This window comes from Syngnathoides biaculeatus, chromosome 16 (assembly GCF_019802595.1).
Source record: "Syngnathoides biaculeatus isolate LvHL_M chromosome 16, ASM1980259v1, whole genome shotgun sequence".
Classification (NCBI taxonomy): domain Eukaryota; kingdom Metazoa; phylum Chordata; class Actinopteri; order Syngnathiformes; family Syngnathidae; genus Syngnathoides; species Syngnathoides biaculeatus.
This window is the reverse complement of record NC_084655.1, coordinates 849,452-864,879: the sequence shown is the minus strand read 5'-3', so window position 1 is coordinate 864,879 and position 15,428 is coordinate 849,452. Positions and strand designations below refer to the sequence as shown.

At 40.7% G+C, this 15,428-nt stretch overlaps 1 protein-coding gene across 3 annotated transcripts in view; it reads right to left on the bottom strand.

Annotated features, from left to right (window-relative positions):
• carm1 (coactivator-associated arginine methyltransferase 1) overlaps positions 1 to 15,067 on the bottom strand; it is a 170,636-nt gene extending 155,569 nt beyond the window's left edge. For all 3 annotated transcript variants that reach the window (XM_061845172.1, XM_061845173.1, XM_061845174.1), the window contains exons 1-2: positions 14,854 to 15,067; positions 1,753 to 1,878 (exon numbers count right to left, since the gene is read on the bottom strand). In XM_061845172.1, the coding sequence (XP_061701156.1) occupies positions 1,753 to 1,878; positions 14,854 to 15,031 (304 nt within the window). In that variant the 5' untranslated portion in view covers positions 15,032 to 15,067. The remainder of the gene's footprint in view (positions 1 to 1,752; positions 1,879 to 14,853) is intronic.
• Positions 15,068 to 15,428: the final 361 nt, after the last annotated feature.

Here is a 15,428-nt window from a genome sequence, read left to right as displayed (position 1 = left end):
TGTGGTCACTGAAAGCGGGATGTTGTCATCCTTTACTGCAGCCTCTCTGAAAAGTTTTCTGCAAGTGTCCTTTGTTGCAGGCGAAATCAGTTCTCCCCAAAGTAGTGAGCTTTTTAGCTTTAGCAATGTGATCTGTGACCAGTAATGATGTTTTTACCCTTTGTCCTTCATGTTACAATTTTCTTCTTTAAAACATTCTAAAGGCTTTTCTTTCAATGCTGGGTGTTTTGTGTCCATGTAGCGGTGCAGTTTTGATGGTTTCATGGCTTCATTAGCAAATCGGTCACCACGTCTTACAAAGAGTGGGTGTAGGGCTTCTGAATCACCTGTTGCGATGAACCCGTAACACTTACACTTTCAAATCCAGCTTTCTTTTTGTAGGCAATCTGTGACCCCTCTGTTGTCTCATCATTCTCTTGTATACACTTTCCACAGAAACTCCAGTGAACTGTCTCTGGTTCATTTTACAAGGGCCAGCTATGATTGCTGAGGCAAGAAAAAGACACGTCAGCATCAAGCATGGAAATGAGGCGAGGGCGGAAGTGGTTGTCTTTCAAAATAAGACACCCGGAAAAAAAAATGTAATCATTTATTATTCATTCTTTGCGGCATGGTGCAAAATGGTTTACCGGCCAGGGGCCCACCGTTGTACAGGACACACGCCATGGAGATTGATTGGGTCTTCAGCAAATTGCATTGAGCGTGGGCCCAATGAACGTCAGATTCCGGTAGCGGTGACCATCTTAAGTACCAGGGGCAGGCGGGGTCCCACGCAGCGTTTCAGTGCACCCCCACAAAAGGACCGCGCTTTCAGTTCTCAAACATAATCAAAGGTGGCATGTCTGTTTATAAGAAGAGTCTCACTCAAAAGCTGGGAGGGGAAAAAAAGGGCGCCAAAAACAACCCAAAGCACCACCTGGCCAGATTATCTGTAAAATACGCCCAAATCGCAATTAATAATTTCTTGTGCGTCCAATCTCATAAAGTGAGCATTAAAATTTTCTTTTTATTGGAAACGGTTATACCAGTGCTTGATGAAGCGGATGAATAGGTATGGAGAGATGTTTATATATTTGTTTCTCAAATATTTTAGCCTCAAACAGGTTTTGATCTTTGGCTTCTTTCTAGAATACAGTAGTGTGCTTTTTTTCTACAAAGGTTTAATTTTGAGCGTGTTTAAACAAGAAACATGTGGGAAAATGTTAATGCCGGTCTGAAAAAGTTTATAAAGTTTAAGGTGTGGGGTTTAACAGCCTTAAAACATATAAAAGGAACACAAAAAGTTAAAAAAAAAAGAAAAAAAGAAAAAACGTAAATGGAAACAACTTCCGAAACGGATCAATTTCGTAAGTAATGGTACCACTGCATTTTTGTGAACGTCACCCCCGTATCAAATGAGGGAACACTGTGCTATTCTTCAGCAGGCCGCAGTACCTCTTGTCCATTATGTTTCATCATAGCCACAGTATATGCAATTATATACAATTCTTTGAAAACAAATAAAATAAACTGGATAAAAAACAAGGACAATATTAAGTTGATTTGCAAGGGTGGGGTGCAATTTATTTTATTTTTTTTAAACTGGACCCAGGAGAGACTGTCGTTTTCTTTTTCTTGACTGTCTACAAATGGTCTAAATTTATAGGGCGGTGCCTTGAAATAACTATTAATTCATTAAAAATGGCACAGTGGAAATAAAGTTTACATTACAAGTACATGTACTTTTGACTTCATTTGGGGATTTGAGAGTACCTGCAGGTGAGGAGAATTGAATTAGGACGCTGTTGCAGCCCAATGTGATAATGAATGACTGCTTCCCCACTCTGCTGCATTCAGTCTCCCGAGAAACCGAGCATTTGAAGACACTTGCATCCTCTCCTAAAAAGAACAAACAGATCAGGCAAATTTTTTAAAAACATACAAATGCAAGTATACAGGTTTTTGAAGGTGCTATCCAGGCTCTCTAAATGTTGAGAAAATGACAAAATTGAGATTTAAAATCCTGCAGTTTAAACTATATACAGTACTAAATATACTATAAATGTTTTTGTGAATCGAGAAACTGCAACGCTGTATACAAATGGCAGAGTAAATATTTAATAGTCACTTTACATTCCATTATTTTGATAAATTCCAGTAATCACAACATTTAAAGCCAAAATGCATTGAATGAAATTGTAATTGTTTACCAGCAATTTACCGGACTAGTTTATGATAGCATTAATTAAATGCACTGCATTTATTCTTTTCATCAGTTCAGGGTGTAGTCCACCTTTCGCCCAAGATTCGCTGGTATATGCTCCAGCACTCCTGCGACTCTTGTGAGGATAAACGGCTTGGAAAATGGAATGGAAAACAATTCACTATCGATTCTGCAAACCTGTTTAATTGATGGATCTCCTGGCCACTGTGGGGGGCTGTGCATGTGATTCATGTTGAATGGACAGAAGCTAAACACAGTGGCTACTCAAGCAAACACCAGCTACTTTTAAATATGATAATATGGGGTCATTTTGTTTTCCCTTGTAAATCCAGAACACAGATAATGACAAAAGACACCCCAACCACAATTTGGAATTCCAATACGAAAAATGCGTGAAGCTGCCATTCTGGAATTGTACAATGTACAGCTAAAACAGCAGTTTTTGAGTCATTAAAGTCTACAGAAAGAGCTACTGACCCCTGAATAGACCAAGAGACCCGGTTCGTTGTGAAAAATGGATTGTACGGGTGCAGAGGACGAGAGCTTCGTGGGTTCCAAATAACAGATAGGCAGTAATGCGACCGGGCTCGACGGTGTTCAACAAGTACTGCGGCGGCTTTGAACATTCCCCTAAAAGCAGCACGGCTCGGCTCCATTATATGCCACCACGGCGCCAAAAATCAGCCACACTGAGGCGCCGCGTTCAGCGGTCACTGCTTCTGCGAAGGCTGCACGTCGGGCTTTGCGGACGGGGGCGGCTCTGAAGAACCCAGCCGAGAATGCCTCACTCAGCCACGTACCCGCATAAAGCGCCCCGGCTCGATTGTGTTGCCCAGTACTGCGGCATCAAGGAACACCGCCCTTAAGCAGGGCGGCTCGGCTCTGTCATAAGCCACACCGGCCGGCTCATCCGCGATGGCTCATCTCCGCCGCGGAAGTGGATTGGACGGGGATGCGGTTTGGCCGTGATAGCATATCATCTGAATATGGCTCGAAACAATCCTGTAATATTGCCCCGAGGACTCGAAACAATCGTGTAATATTGCCCCGGTAACTTCACTCGGTTGTGTGGTGTTCTCCTTTTCGAAAAGACCTTCCGTCTCAGAAGGGGCTCGTTTGTCTCGCATAGTTAGGGTGCACGGCATGTTTTTATTGGCGAATGTCTGGGTGACGTCACGGACGGAGGATGCAGCCAATATGGCCACCACTTGGATATCGTAGAATGACACTTCTGCAACTTTGCACATGGATGACGCGCTCTCCGCTCAAATGTATTTTTTCGTATAGACATTGAAGTGAATCATGTTATATGTATTTTTCATTACAATATGTATTTTACAATGTTTATAGGGATGACACTTGGGCTTTAATAAAATGTTTTCCTCATTGTGCATTTTTATTACAATTTCTTGCAAATCATCATTATATAATTAGGTTGTATGCAATTTTATTTTCAGATGTTTTATTGCTTGAAAAAAGTTATTTTCATTTTATTATGAGATCAAAATATTTCAAAATTTTCACTTGTGTATTTTTACTCATTGGAACATTTAAATCAGTATTGAAGGAAATTGTAACCTAAAGAATTGAAATCAAATTAAATTGTGACATTCTTGACTTTACGCCGATTTCATCAGTGACATCGGTATTTGCCAATGATGAGCATTTTATGTTGATCAGTTAATTGGCTCTATTGTCATAATTCGCTGATATGATCAATGATGTCATTGATCGGCTGGAAAAAAAAAGTCATTTACGCTGCGTCGCCATCGTGCCATGCATATTTGAACACAAAGGCAAGGGTTTATTTTTTTTGGCATTCTCCCACCTTTTGATAAACTCTAAATAGGTGATGGCCAATTAAGTTTGGGGGAAAAAAAGCCTCATCTGCAGGAATGAGATGAGACAGCTGAGAGACACGTAATGCGCAGATTAGACAAGACAAATTTGCTCTCACAATTGCACTATGTCAGACTATTGAAATAAAATGTATTTTGATACCATAATACCACCGTATCCCATTTTTACAATTGTTGGGCTCTATCTTGTCAACGCAAATGTGATTAGATACACTTGTTACTATAGTGATAACAACACGAGTGAATTGCGCCAACAATAGAAGAAGAAAATGGGTGAAAAGAACATGTATTGGTGGTCATCGGTGCTCAGGACAGGAGGGGTTGTTTGTGTAAGTCTTAAGGTATCGTCACATACTTTTAATACGATGCGGCTCACAAGCTGGCAACAAAACGTGACGTAGCCTACCAAGCTAGTGCTGGCGCTCATGGTTGTGTGTAAACAGGCTGCCATTCTGGTCAACACATAAGATTGACCAGAGCAGCGAATTCCAACCTTTTTGAAGCCAAGGCACATACCTAACATTTAAAAAAAAAAAAAATCTTATGGCACACCAACAAACAAAAATGTCACAAATTAGATACATTAATTGCTGTATGTACTTACGGTCATCAAACAGAAGACAATTACTTTGTTCTGTCACTGTGCCTCACTGGCATAAATAGATGAAAAAGGATACATTTGGTCAAAAAAGAAAAAAACGTGGCTCTGATTAGCTATATTTCAGAACTAGGGTCTGTATTTCTTTATGTATTTCTCCGTCTCCAGCATATGGTGCCGCCAATTCAGTGCCGTTAATTCAGCATACACACGCAGACACGCGCGCACACAGACACACACAAACACACACACACACGCGTGCACAGACACGAACCTCAGAGTTTGAACGTAATTAAGTCAAATTAAAGCAACTTAAATGCGTATCATTTACCTTTTTGGTGTGATACAGGAATAAGTGTTACACCGAAATCACCCTTCATGATTTGACTGGATAGGTTTCCAGTAGCTTCTGCATTTCTTCTATTATCTGTGTCCTTTGCTTTGTAATGCTAGTCATTCCTTTCGCAACACTAGCTCCTATCACATTTCATTTTTATTCTTTAGGATAGTCAAAATAGTCAACTTAGCCATAAGAAACAGCAAGATCAGTAACATGCACATCATTTTCATACTTAGCAATTATCTCTTTCCTTCAATCCACTGTGGTTTAGACAACTTTCCTTTTGCTGCTGATGGTACTGCTATCTTTCTTTGGGCCCATGGCCGAAAAATTACTGGAAAGATGAAAGTAAAAAACTTGAGAAGCACTTTAAAATGTGCATGTTAATGACGACTGCCTGAGTGTGGGTTTGGGATCGCTCTGCTTTACTTTGCTTCTCATTCAACGTGCGTCTTCTCGATGAAATGTTAACCCCCCCCCCCCCCCAACTACGTTGCGGTTCACCCCGGTGGAAGGAGAGGGTAGCCTTCCTCCGCCTTTGGGTGGGTCTATTAAGTGCCTGACCATATCTTAAGGCAGGCATGTCAAACTAATTTTTGTCCCGGGCCACATTGTCAGTACCGTTTCTATGAAACCATCGCACTCGCAAATCTGCACAGTCGAGCACGGAAAATCTCACGCGTGTAAAATTTGTTACAAGTAGAAATACATAGGCATTCTCAGCGCACATGAAAACCAGTGAACCACAGCCTGTTTTTTTTTTTTTTTTTTTTTTTTTTTTTTTTTAAATCACGGAAGCACACTCTCCTGCTAGTTTACCTGACTCTGCCCCCCTTTGTCTCTCAAAGGGATACATTCATAATTACAAACACCATCCACCCATACAGTCTGGGCAACATAGACCAAAGACAGATATGCTGCTAGTGTTTACTCTTGATAAAAATGGTAAAAGCAAAAAATGGGGAAAAAAAAGTGCTGTTGCTTTAATGAATGTATGTGAATAATAGAAGAAAAAGTGGTGCAACTGGACGAGAGTCTCTTTTTTGAGTAAAAAAGGTCTGGTCTGAATCTAAAGTAGAAAGTACAGGATGAGATGGTGTATAATGTTAAAATTCCACCTTGACACTGCCTGATCCAAGGATGAAAGCACAGACAATACAATGCACAAAAAGCTAATTCTGTATTTTAAATATAGGAGGTAATATAACAACCTTAAAACGGTTTGAGAGCATCATCATCAAAGGAAAGGAAAAGAAGAAGAGTGTGATAAACTGGTACAATGTCAATTGTGCAAGTGGTGCAGATGCTTCACAAGCATGTGAGTGGCCAAACAGTGCAGATTGGCAAGACTACAACAAAGAGTGCACGAGTAATTTATAATGGGACTCACAGAAATGTGACAGCAATCTCAAGAGAAAATTGTTTGCATGTTGCAATGGAATTGTAAGTTAATACCCTGTGCTAATTACAGAAATAGTCCCCCATAATTGAGACTGCTCTTTATAATCTGGTGCCCATTATGGTGCAGAAAATACTTATATAATAATTCTTATTGGAAAAGAACTTTAACATTGACATTACTTAGATACAGCGTGCTTCAATGTTTTGTTCACTGCAGTCACCGTGTGACAAGTCGGCAGCCTATGACCATCTGATCTGTAAGTGGGTGTATTCGTCGGTTAAAAACATGGCAAATGTGGTCAAAGGAATAACCTCTAAAATGGGTTATGGACCCAAACTGATGAGGGTCTCAGAGGATAATCAATTAGTAGAATATTTGATAGCTGCAGCCGTACAACATCTCCTCATCATGTGTTTTTCTTGTTTCAAAAAACCCTGCTTCGAATTGAACTTTATGCCAATACAATCTCAGTGAGATCAGTATCAGGTGATCAAGAGCATTCTATGCTGATCAGTTGATCAGCTCTATTGTAATAATTTACCGAACCAAAAGTCATTTACTCTGAGTCACCATCGTGCCCAGTATATTTGAATAAAAATACGAGGCTTTTCTTTTTTTTGGGGGGGATTCTCACCTCCATTTTGAGATAGTACTTTAAATAACCGCTGGCCAATCAAGTTATTAAAAACTTCACAGGCCGGGTACACCCTGAACTGGTTGCCAGCCAATCGCAAGGTACATGGAGACAGAAAAGTTGCACTCACAATCACACAGAGGGGCAATTTAGAGTCCACAATTTCTGCATGTTTTTGGGATGTGGGATGAAACCAGAGTGCCTGGAGAAAACCCACACAGGCACTGACGAAACCCCACACATGCGGGGCCAGGATTTGAAATGCATGGGGCACATTTATAGTATGTTGAAAAAACAGAAGGCGGTATGGATTTGACCCTGGTCCTGCTATGAGGCCAACGCTCAACAACAACATCTGCACCACTGAGCCACCCACTATCGACCAGAGCAGCGACTTCCAGTGTTTATGGAGCCAGGGCACATACTTTACAGTTGAAAAATCTCATGCCACACTGACAAACAAAAATGTCACAAAAAGATACATTAATTGCTGTATGTACTTGCTGCCATCTAACAGAAGACCATTCCTTTGTTTTGTCACTATGCCTCCACTGGCATAAATAGATCAACAAAGACATTATTTATTGTAAATATGAATTCATTTAATTTTCCATACTGTGAAGAAAATAAGTATTTGAACACCTTGCTCTATTGCAAGTTGTCCGGGAGGGGTCTGAAATTCTCATCATAGGTGCATGTCTACTGAGAGAGATAACCTAAAAAGAAAAATAAAGAAATCACAATGTATGATTTATGTGTGTGATACAGCTGCAAATGAGTATTTGAACACGTGAGAAAACCAATGTTAATATTTGGTACAGTAGCCTTTGTTTGCAATTACAGAGGTCAAATGTTTCCTTAGTTGTTCACCAGGTTTGCACACACTACGGGAGGGATTTTGGCCCACTCGCCACACAGATCTTGATGGTGTTCTTGGGATGGAATTCATCACTTCCTCCAAACACAGTGAGTGGAATTATGACCAAAAAGTTCAATTTTGGTCTCATCTGACTAGAAAACTTTCTCCTTTGATTCCTCTGTATCATCCAAATGGTCATTGGCAACCTTAAGATGGGCCTTGACATGTGCTGGTTTAAGCAGGGGAACCTTCCGGGCCATGCATGATTTCAAACCATGACGTCTAAGTGTATCACCTTGGAAACGGTGGTCCCAGCTCTTTTCAGGTCATTGACCAAGTCCTGGGCTGATTCCTCACCTTTCCAAGGATCATTGAGATCCCACGAGGTGAGATATTACACGGGGCTCGACTCCAATTGAGATTGACCGTCATGTTTAGCTACTTCCATTTTCTAATGATTGCTCCAACAGTGGACCTTTCGGCAATTTCTCTGTAGCCCTTTCCAGCCATGTGGAGTTGTCCAATTTTGTCTCTGGTGTCTTTGGACAACTCTTTGGTCCTGGCCATGTTACAAGTTTGAGTCTTACTGATTGTATGGGGTGGACAGGTGTCTTTATGTAGCTAACGACCTCAAACACATGCATCTGATTCAGGATAATACATGGAGTGGAAGTGGGCTTTTAAAGGCAGACTAACGGGTTTTTGAGGGTCAGAATTAAAGGTGTACAAATACTCATTTGCAGCTGTATCGCACAATTCGTTGAAAAATAATTCCTATATTGTGATTTCTGGATTTTTCTTTTCAGATTATCTCTCTCACAGTGGTCGTACACCTACAATGAAAATTTTTCTAAGTTTTCTAAGTGGGATAACTTGCAATATAGCAGGGTGTTGAAATATTTATTTTCCTCACTTTGTGTATATATATATATATATATATATATATATATCTCTTCTCAATGGATTTGTTTTGGAGAAGACGCAGGAAGTGACCTTGTCACCAGAAGCGCACTCAGGCGGTCTTGTGTGTTTATACTAGTTTTACCTGCTGGTGGAAGGTAGCTCTTTTTTCCATTGTTTTAGCCAAAATGCCGGCTCGTTGTATTGCTGGATATTGTTCGAACACTCGGGAGGATGGATTTACTCTTCATACTTTTCAAAAAGACCTGGTTGGTCTTGAAAAATGGATTGCACAGGTGCAAAGGACGAGAGCTTCGTGGGTTCCAAATGACAGGTAGGTGTGTAAAGAGCTACTAAAAGAAAAAAAACAAGTTGGGGAGGGCAGACCTAATCCTCTCCTGACGTAACAAAATATCCGCGTACGTAAGTCAGGGGCGCGAAATGTGTCAATGCGCAACGCCCACCGCGGATTGCCTTGGCGGCGCCTCGTCCGCCGAACATGGCTTCAACTGGGGTGGCTCATACATACTGCCGGGGAGTCTGTTGTCTGTTAGAAGTGATCCGAATATCATCTAAATATGGCTTGAAACGATAGGGTAATATTGGCCTGATCACTTCACTCGATTGTGAGATGTTCTCTTCTTCGGAAAGAGCTTCCGTGTCCTATAGCAGGAGCCACTATGCGTTTTCAATGGCAAATGTCCTGGTGTAACATCTGCTGATGACGTTGCAAGCAATATGGCTACCACTTGGATGTCGAATGAGACTTCCGCAAATTTGCGCATGGATGACACACTCTCCGCTCATATTTATTTTTTCATATCGACATTGAAGTGAATTTGTATTTTTCATTACAATATCTATGTATATCGGGATGTCAGTGGGGCTTTCAATAGATTAAGTGCTTCCAGTTGTGATCAGATCAGTGTTTTTTTTTTTTTTTAACTCGGTGATCGGCCCCAAAAATCCTGATCGTATTAAGCTTACGTCTAACGCCTGTGATAAACCTGCAAAAGGTTGCTCCTCAAATGAATAAATGATTAGCAAAAGTGCTCCTCGAAGAAAAAGAAAATGTTAAGACTTGCCTAAAGGGCCACAGTTATGAAACGCATGATTTTTAGTATGTTGTTAATGAAAAAACAGCAGGCAGTATGGACCCATGACGTTTTTCACCACAAAACAGGATTTTGACATATACTGCTTTTTGCAACTCCCGCCATGAAAATCCTCTCGAAGGATTTGTTTTCGAGAAGAAGGAGGAAGTGACGTACGGGGCAGGAGCGCCCTCTAGCAGATTCATTTGTTTCTATTAGTTTTACTTGCGGGAAGGTAGCCGGTTGCTGGCCTTGTCGGCCGGGGTGGCTCGTCACCACGGTGGCTCATCTCCGCCCTGGAAGTGGGCATTTATCACCACCACGCGGAGGTTGTTTGGTCATGATCCGCATGCAGGGTTCATACTCAGTCTGACCAAAAAAAATGTAAGGGCTTTTTAGGGGCATTCTTAGGGGCTGACACGAAAATTTTAGGGCCGACACGAAAAATTTAGGGCCATCGTGGGAAATCAAGATTAAGGAAAAAAGACTCACCCAATGGTGCCATCAACCGTTCTTGGTTCATCAAATGTTCCAGTATCTCAGTACCTGTGACAGTGATCACCTGTCACCCCTTGTGGTAGTTCTCATTGATATGACCATTGTCAACGTCTTCACATAACAGTACACAGAAAAACAGATTCTAACTACAATTGCAACTAGATACACAAATGTCTTCTACTGATGTCTGTTTCAGCACCCCTAATCTAGCTCCTAGAGACTACCCAGTGCCTCCTCTATTTGTTGCTGCAGAGGTGCCAAAGTGGTTGTCTTGTCCTTTGCTCTGCCTCTGAGCGCATTGGCCTCAGTGATAAACGTCAGATTCCCCTTTTCTTCTGCCTCCTCACACAGCCTGTCAGCCTTCTCAATAAGCGTTGATATGTCAGTCTCTATTCTGGCTTTTTTGGCTTTGAGGCAGTAGAGATGAAAAGTGGGCGGCGATGCCAAATGTAGCCAGGTACGAAGTCTTCCTTTCCCCCACAGTGGTAGTTTTTAGCAATGTCACTGTCTGGGAACATGACTGCAAACACTTTCGAATTATTTTCACAAGATTTGTAACTGTAATGGCTGCAGATGACTTTCAAAGTCCACACGATCTCTGCCTTTAACGAGTGCGTCTTCGTGTATTGAACTACGTTCATAAAGCCTGACTTCTGGCTGGACAACTGTAGGTGCGCATTAGGGATCGCAACCGGCAAATACAAAAACTTTTTTTTTTTTTTTTAAACTGAAACGTAATCGGACTTTCGAAATCAGTTAAAATTTCTAATCATTTCTTCCGGTTCCGGTACTCCACATTGCGCTATTTTTTCAACATCATTTCCACTTTTTTCAAGTTTCGCTGTTAAGAGTAAAGTTGGACTCCAAAGAACATTCAGTTAAATCAAAGAAACATCAAACATGGCATCGAGGAAACGCTCCAAAGTATGGGAGTAAACTTGTTTTATTGGCAGACATTAAAACACGACTCGCATAACGGGGGGGAACTCTGAACTCGTCATTCCAGAAGAGCAACAACAAAAACAGGCCGTGCGGAACCCCGCACCCCAACTCGAGGTCCCACGGGTGAATTATGTAAACACCACTACGGTACTGTTTTTTTGGTATAGCTGTTCGGTTAAAACCGGTTATGGAAGTAAGCTTTTTTTTTTTTTGCGATTCCTAGTGCGCATGCACTGCTAGTACCACTGCCTGAAGTTGATGCTTCACTATCTTATTTTAGAAACAGATTCATACCAACGGAAGATGAGGGAGTCTTCGCCAAATCAGTGTCTCCTATTTTTCCGGTGCGACTCCAGCGCTTTGACGCCCATCTTTTCAAGCTAGTAACTCTGCTTGCACAGATGGCAGTAAAACATGTGCCGATCTTTTGGTTCTCGATGAACCCAGCTGCCAAACTCCTTACCTTCAACCCAAGCTTCTTGAAAAATGCACTTCCCCATGATACAAGTTGGATCGATGAAAGAACTACGCTACGTCGTAACGAAGACGAAGTGAAATGCCTACTCACGGAAACAAACAATGGAATATCGACAAGATGGCGACTAGTTGTCAACACGGTGACTTCTGTTGACAATTTCCGGCTGATTTGGACGCCAGACGGATCACCATTTTTTTTTTTTTTTACATAAAAGATTAATTTATTTTTTAGGGAGAATTTTGGCAGTTGAGGTCCTCCCTTTGATATTTTTTTTAAGGCCTTTTTAGGGGCTTGACCGGTTTTCGCAGATTTTAAAGACTTTTAGGAGCCCCTAAATGCACCTTTGAAAATTTAGGGTTTTTTGGGACTTTTAGGGCCGTGTGCGAACCCTGGCATGTCATCTAAATATCGTCAAAACAATGGGGTAATTAGCCCGGACACCACTCGATTGTGACATATTTTCTTCGAAAAGAACTTCCGTGTCTGAAGGGGCGTGTCCCACAGTTGGGGCCACAGCATATTTTCAATATATTATATTTAATACAAGCACAAATAATTCTTCTTGCTTCTACTTTAAATGAAACTTATTTAAAACTCATACAAAAAACGACCAACATTATTGTTGGGAAGGAACATTTCGATGAATGAAGTGATTATCCTATTAATTTTTTATTATTATTTTGTAAATGACAGCCATGACCACTGGGTGCGCTCTCAGTCTGGTTTCGGGAGAAAATACTTGTTCTAGTACGGCATCTGACGTACGCCTTTTGAGTGATTCAAGACATGGCACAATGCCTTTTGGAGAACCTCAAGGCCATGTGTATTCCAGTTTGGAGGGAATGTGACGAGAATAAGGGGTTTTTGATGCGAAGTTTAAATATCTTTTTTTTTCTCGTGATTTTCTCTGTGAAACACATATACGGTTCGTAAGTGATGAATTATGTTATCTTTCATAATAACTAATTATCTTGGTAATCTGTCCCATTCTTGGACTGTACAAGGTGAATACATCATACCCTGCATGCCACTAGTGCCGAAAAGGAACACGGCTCTAGAGGTGATACTAAACAAAGATGAAGGATAAAAAGGAAATGTTATAAGCTGCATCAGGCTTTTTACTGGTTCATTCTACTTAAAATTTCTGCACATGGCCTAAAAAAAAAATTTGATTTGACTTCTGCATTAATTGTTATACAGTGATCTCTTTTAACCTCTCATTGGACTTGATAAAATGCAATACCGTTGGGCGAAAATTGGGGATGTTTATGTATGATTATTGTTGCCAGGTTGGTTTCTGATATGTTGAATTCTGTTGGGTCAGTACGTTAGAGTCTGTTTTAGGTAAGTACTGCTAAGGATCCACTGCAAGTGATCAAGAAGGTTTTACTGTTGCAGCTAAAGTTCCATGCTTAGTTTTTTGTCTCCCCCACATCATGCACTTGCCCAAGTAACCCTGCGTTTTGTGCATTTATGCATATTTTTATGACATTGCACAGAATATTTTATTTATTTTAGCTTTTTTTTTTTTCATTAAATTATGTTTGGTAAAATCTAGGTTAATGTAAATCCCAGCCATTATTCAATGAACTAAAATTGATTTAATATTTAATGAAGTTCTATGCCTACATACTAAATCAATTTTAAATAAACATTTTACTGCCACACTAAATGGAGAATTGCCAGTTATATTTCACTGTATTTATTTCTTTTGCAGCATAAAAGTAGTGACAGTACTGACATTTGGACTTTCATCTAGTACCCAACAGTCAGCTGTGGACTTCTGTTGAAATTATGGAATAAAGCAAGTTGTGAACTTTGCCATAAAGTTGAGGACTTTGCTTAAGTTTAAGACACCTTTGGTGTCAATCTTTGTAGTCACGGGAACTTTCAAATCTTAAGTCTACTTTTTGCTTCGTTTTCATAGGCGACCTTAAGGGAAATTACACATGTAACCCATTTCTTTTTGGGTTTTGAATAATATTTCATAAAAGGATGGGATAATTTATCAACTGATGCATTAATGTATGACGTGAATGAAAAGTTAAATCACAGAAACAGAGAATACTCATTTCATAGCATTAAACAAGCTAGGCCCAATTTCCTTCATGTTCTTTCAAAAAAAAAATGTCACATTTGGTTTTCTTGTTTTTTTGAGCATGTAGACCAATATTAATCGGTAATCCAAATAAAGTGTCATTTTCTCACAGTCCAAGGAATGATTTAGTACCTAAATTACATTATTTGAATAGATTTTTTAAAAACCTTGGGGGTCCCTACTATTGTTACAACGAGAACAAAGATAAATGCGTAAGTAATGAAGGCCCTTCCCCCCCAAAAAAACAAGCCTTATTAGTACAAACGCAATTTTAATCAACGTTTGTCAAAATGCATCTTGCAAATTGACGTTCGATTTCCACGGTTTTGTCTAGTAACTGGAGATTGGACACTATAACTAGCCCATTATGTGACCTAAAATGCAGCCCGTCGGACCTCAACGTGCTGGTGCTCATCATGGTTGACGTTTTCTCTTCAAGCTAAGTAACTTCAACTTAAAAAAAAATAAAAAATGAAAAAAAAAAAAAACGGAGAAAATGAATACTCGCTGCAAGCCAGAAGAAGAGGAACTGCAATTAAAAATCGAAGGGACTGTCACAAGATCTTATACCGGTTGCTACATGCTACTGCATTAAATGGAAGCAGGCTAGCGGTATTGTTCCCCTGATAACTATTAAAAAACAACGGCTTGACGGTTTTGCGGCTAAGTCGTAGTCGTGGTGTTGCACGGGCGCTACAGCTTAAAGTGACAAACTTATTTGGGAGTTTGACAAGTCATACCACGCCATCGGGATAAAGATATGAACACTGACGGTTCCCTCGTGAAACGCGAACTAAATCGACTCGGTCCCTCATGGGTTACCGTTAGCTTATTGGTAGCCAAGGCTATCACAGTAGTTGTATTCAGCATGTGCAAAGCATAGCATTAGCACTTGGACGTGCAATACCTTAAACGTCCATTGCATTCATATTGAAATGGTTAACGTACCATTAGAAAGGTTGAGTAATGCGGCGTCCTGCGTAGTTTTGACTTCCAATCGCAGAGGTTGCTGTTCTGAGTGTCGTTGTATATCTCCATTTGCGTCTCCGATGGACAGGAGCCGTACACCGGGAAACACTGAGACCGCCATTTTCAATCTGGAAATCCAGACAGATTGGTGGCGCATTCTTTGGGACAGATAATTTGACACATGGAAAATGCAACAGCGCCCTCTCTTGAATTTAATAGGATATTACGTATCCATGTCACACATTCCAGATCCATCCATTTTCTTAGCCGCTTATCCTCACGAGGGTAGCGGTACTGCTGGAGCCAATCCCATTTGATATTGGGCAGGAGGCAGGGTACACCCTGAACAGGCTGCCAGCCAATCACAGGGCACATGGTGACAACCAACAGTCGCACCCACAATCACATCGAGGGGCAATTTAGAGTCTCCAATTAATGCATGTATTTAGGATGCCAGAGGAAAGCAGAATGCCCAAAGAAAACCCACACAAGCACGGGGAAGGCACGTAAACTCCACAACGGCGGGGCAGCTGGAAAGCATTGGCTTCACAGTT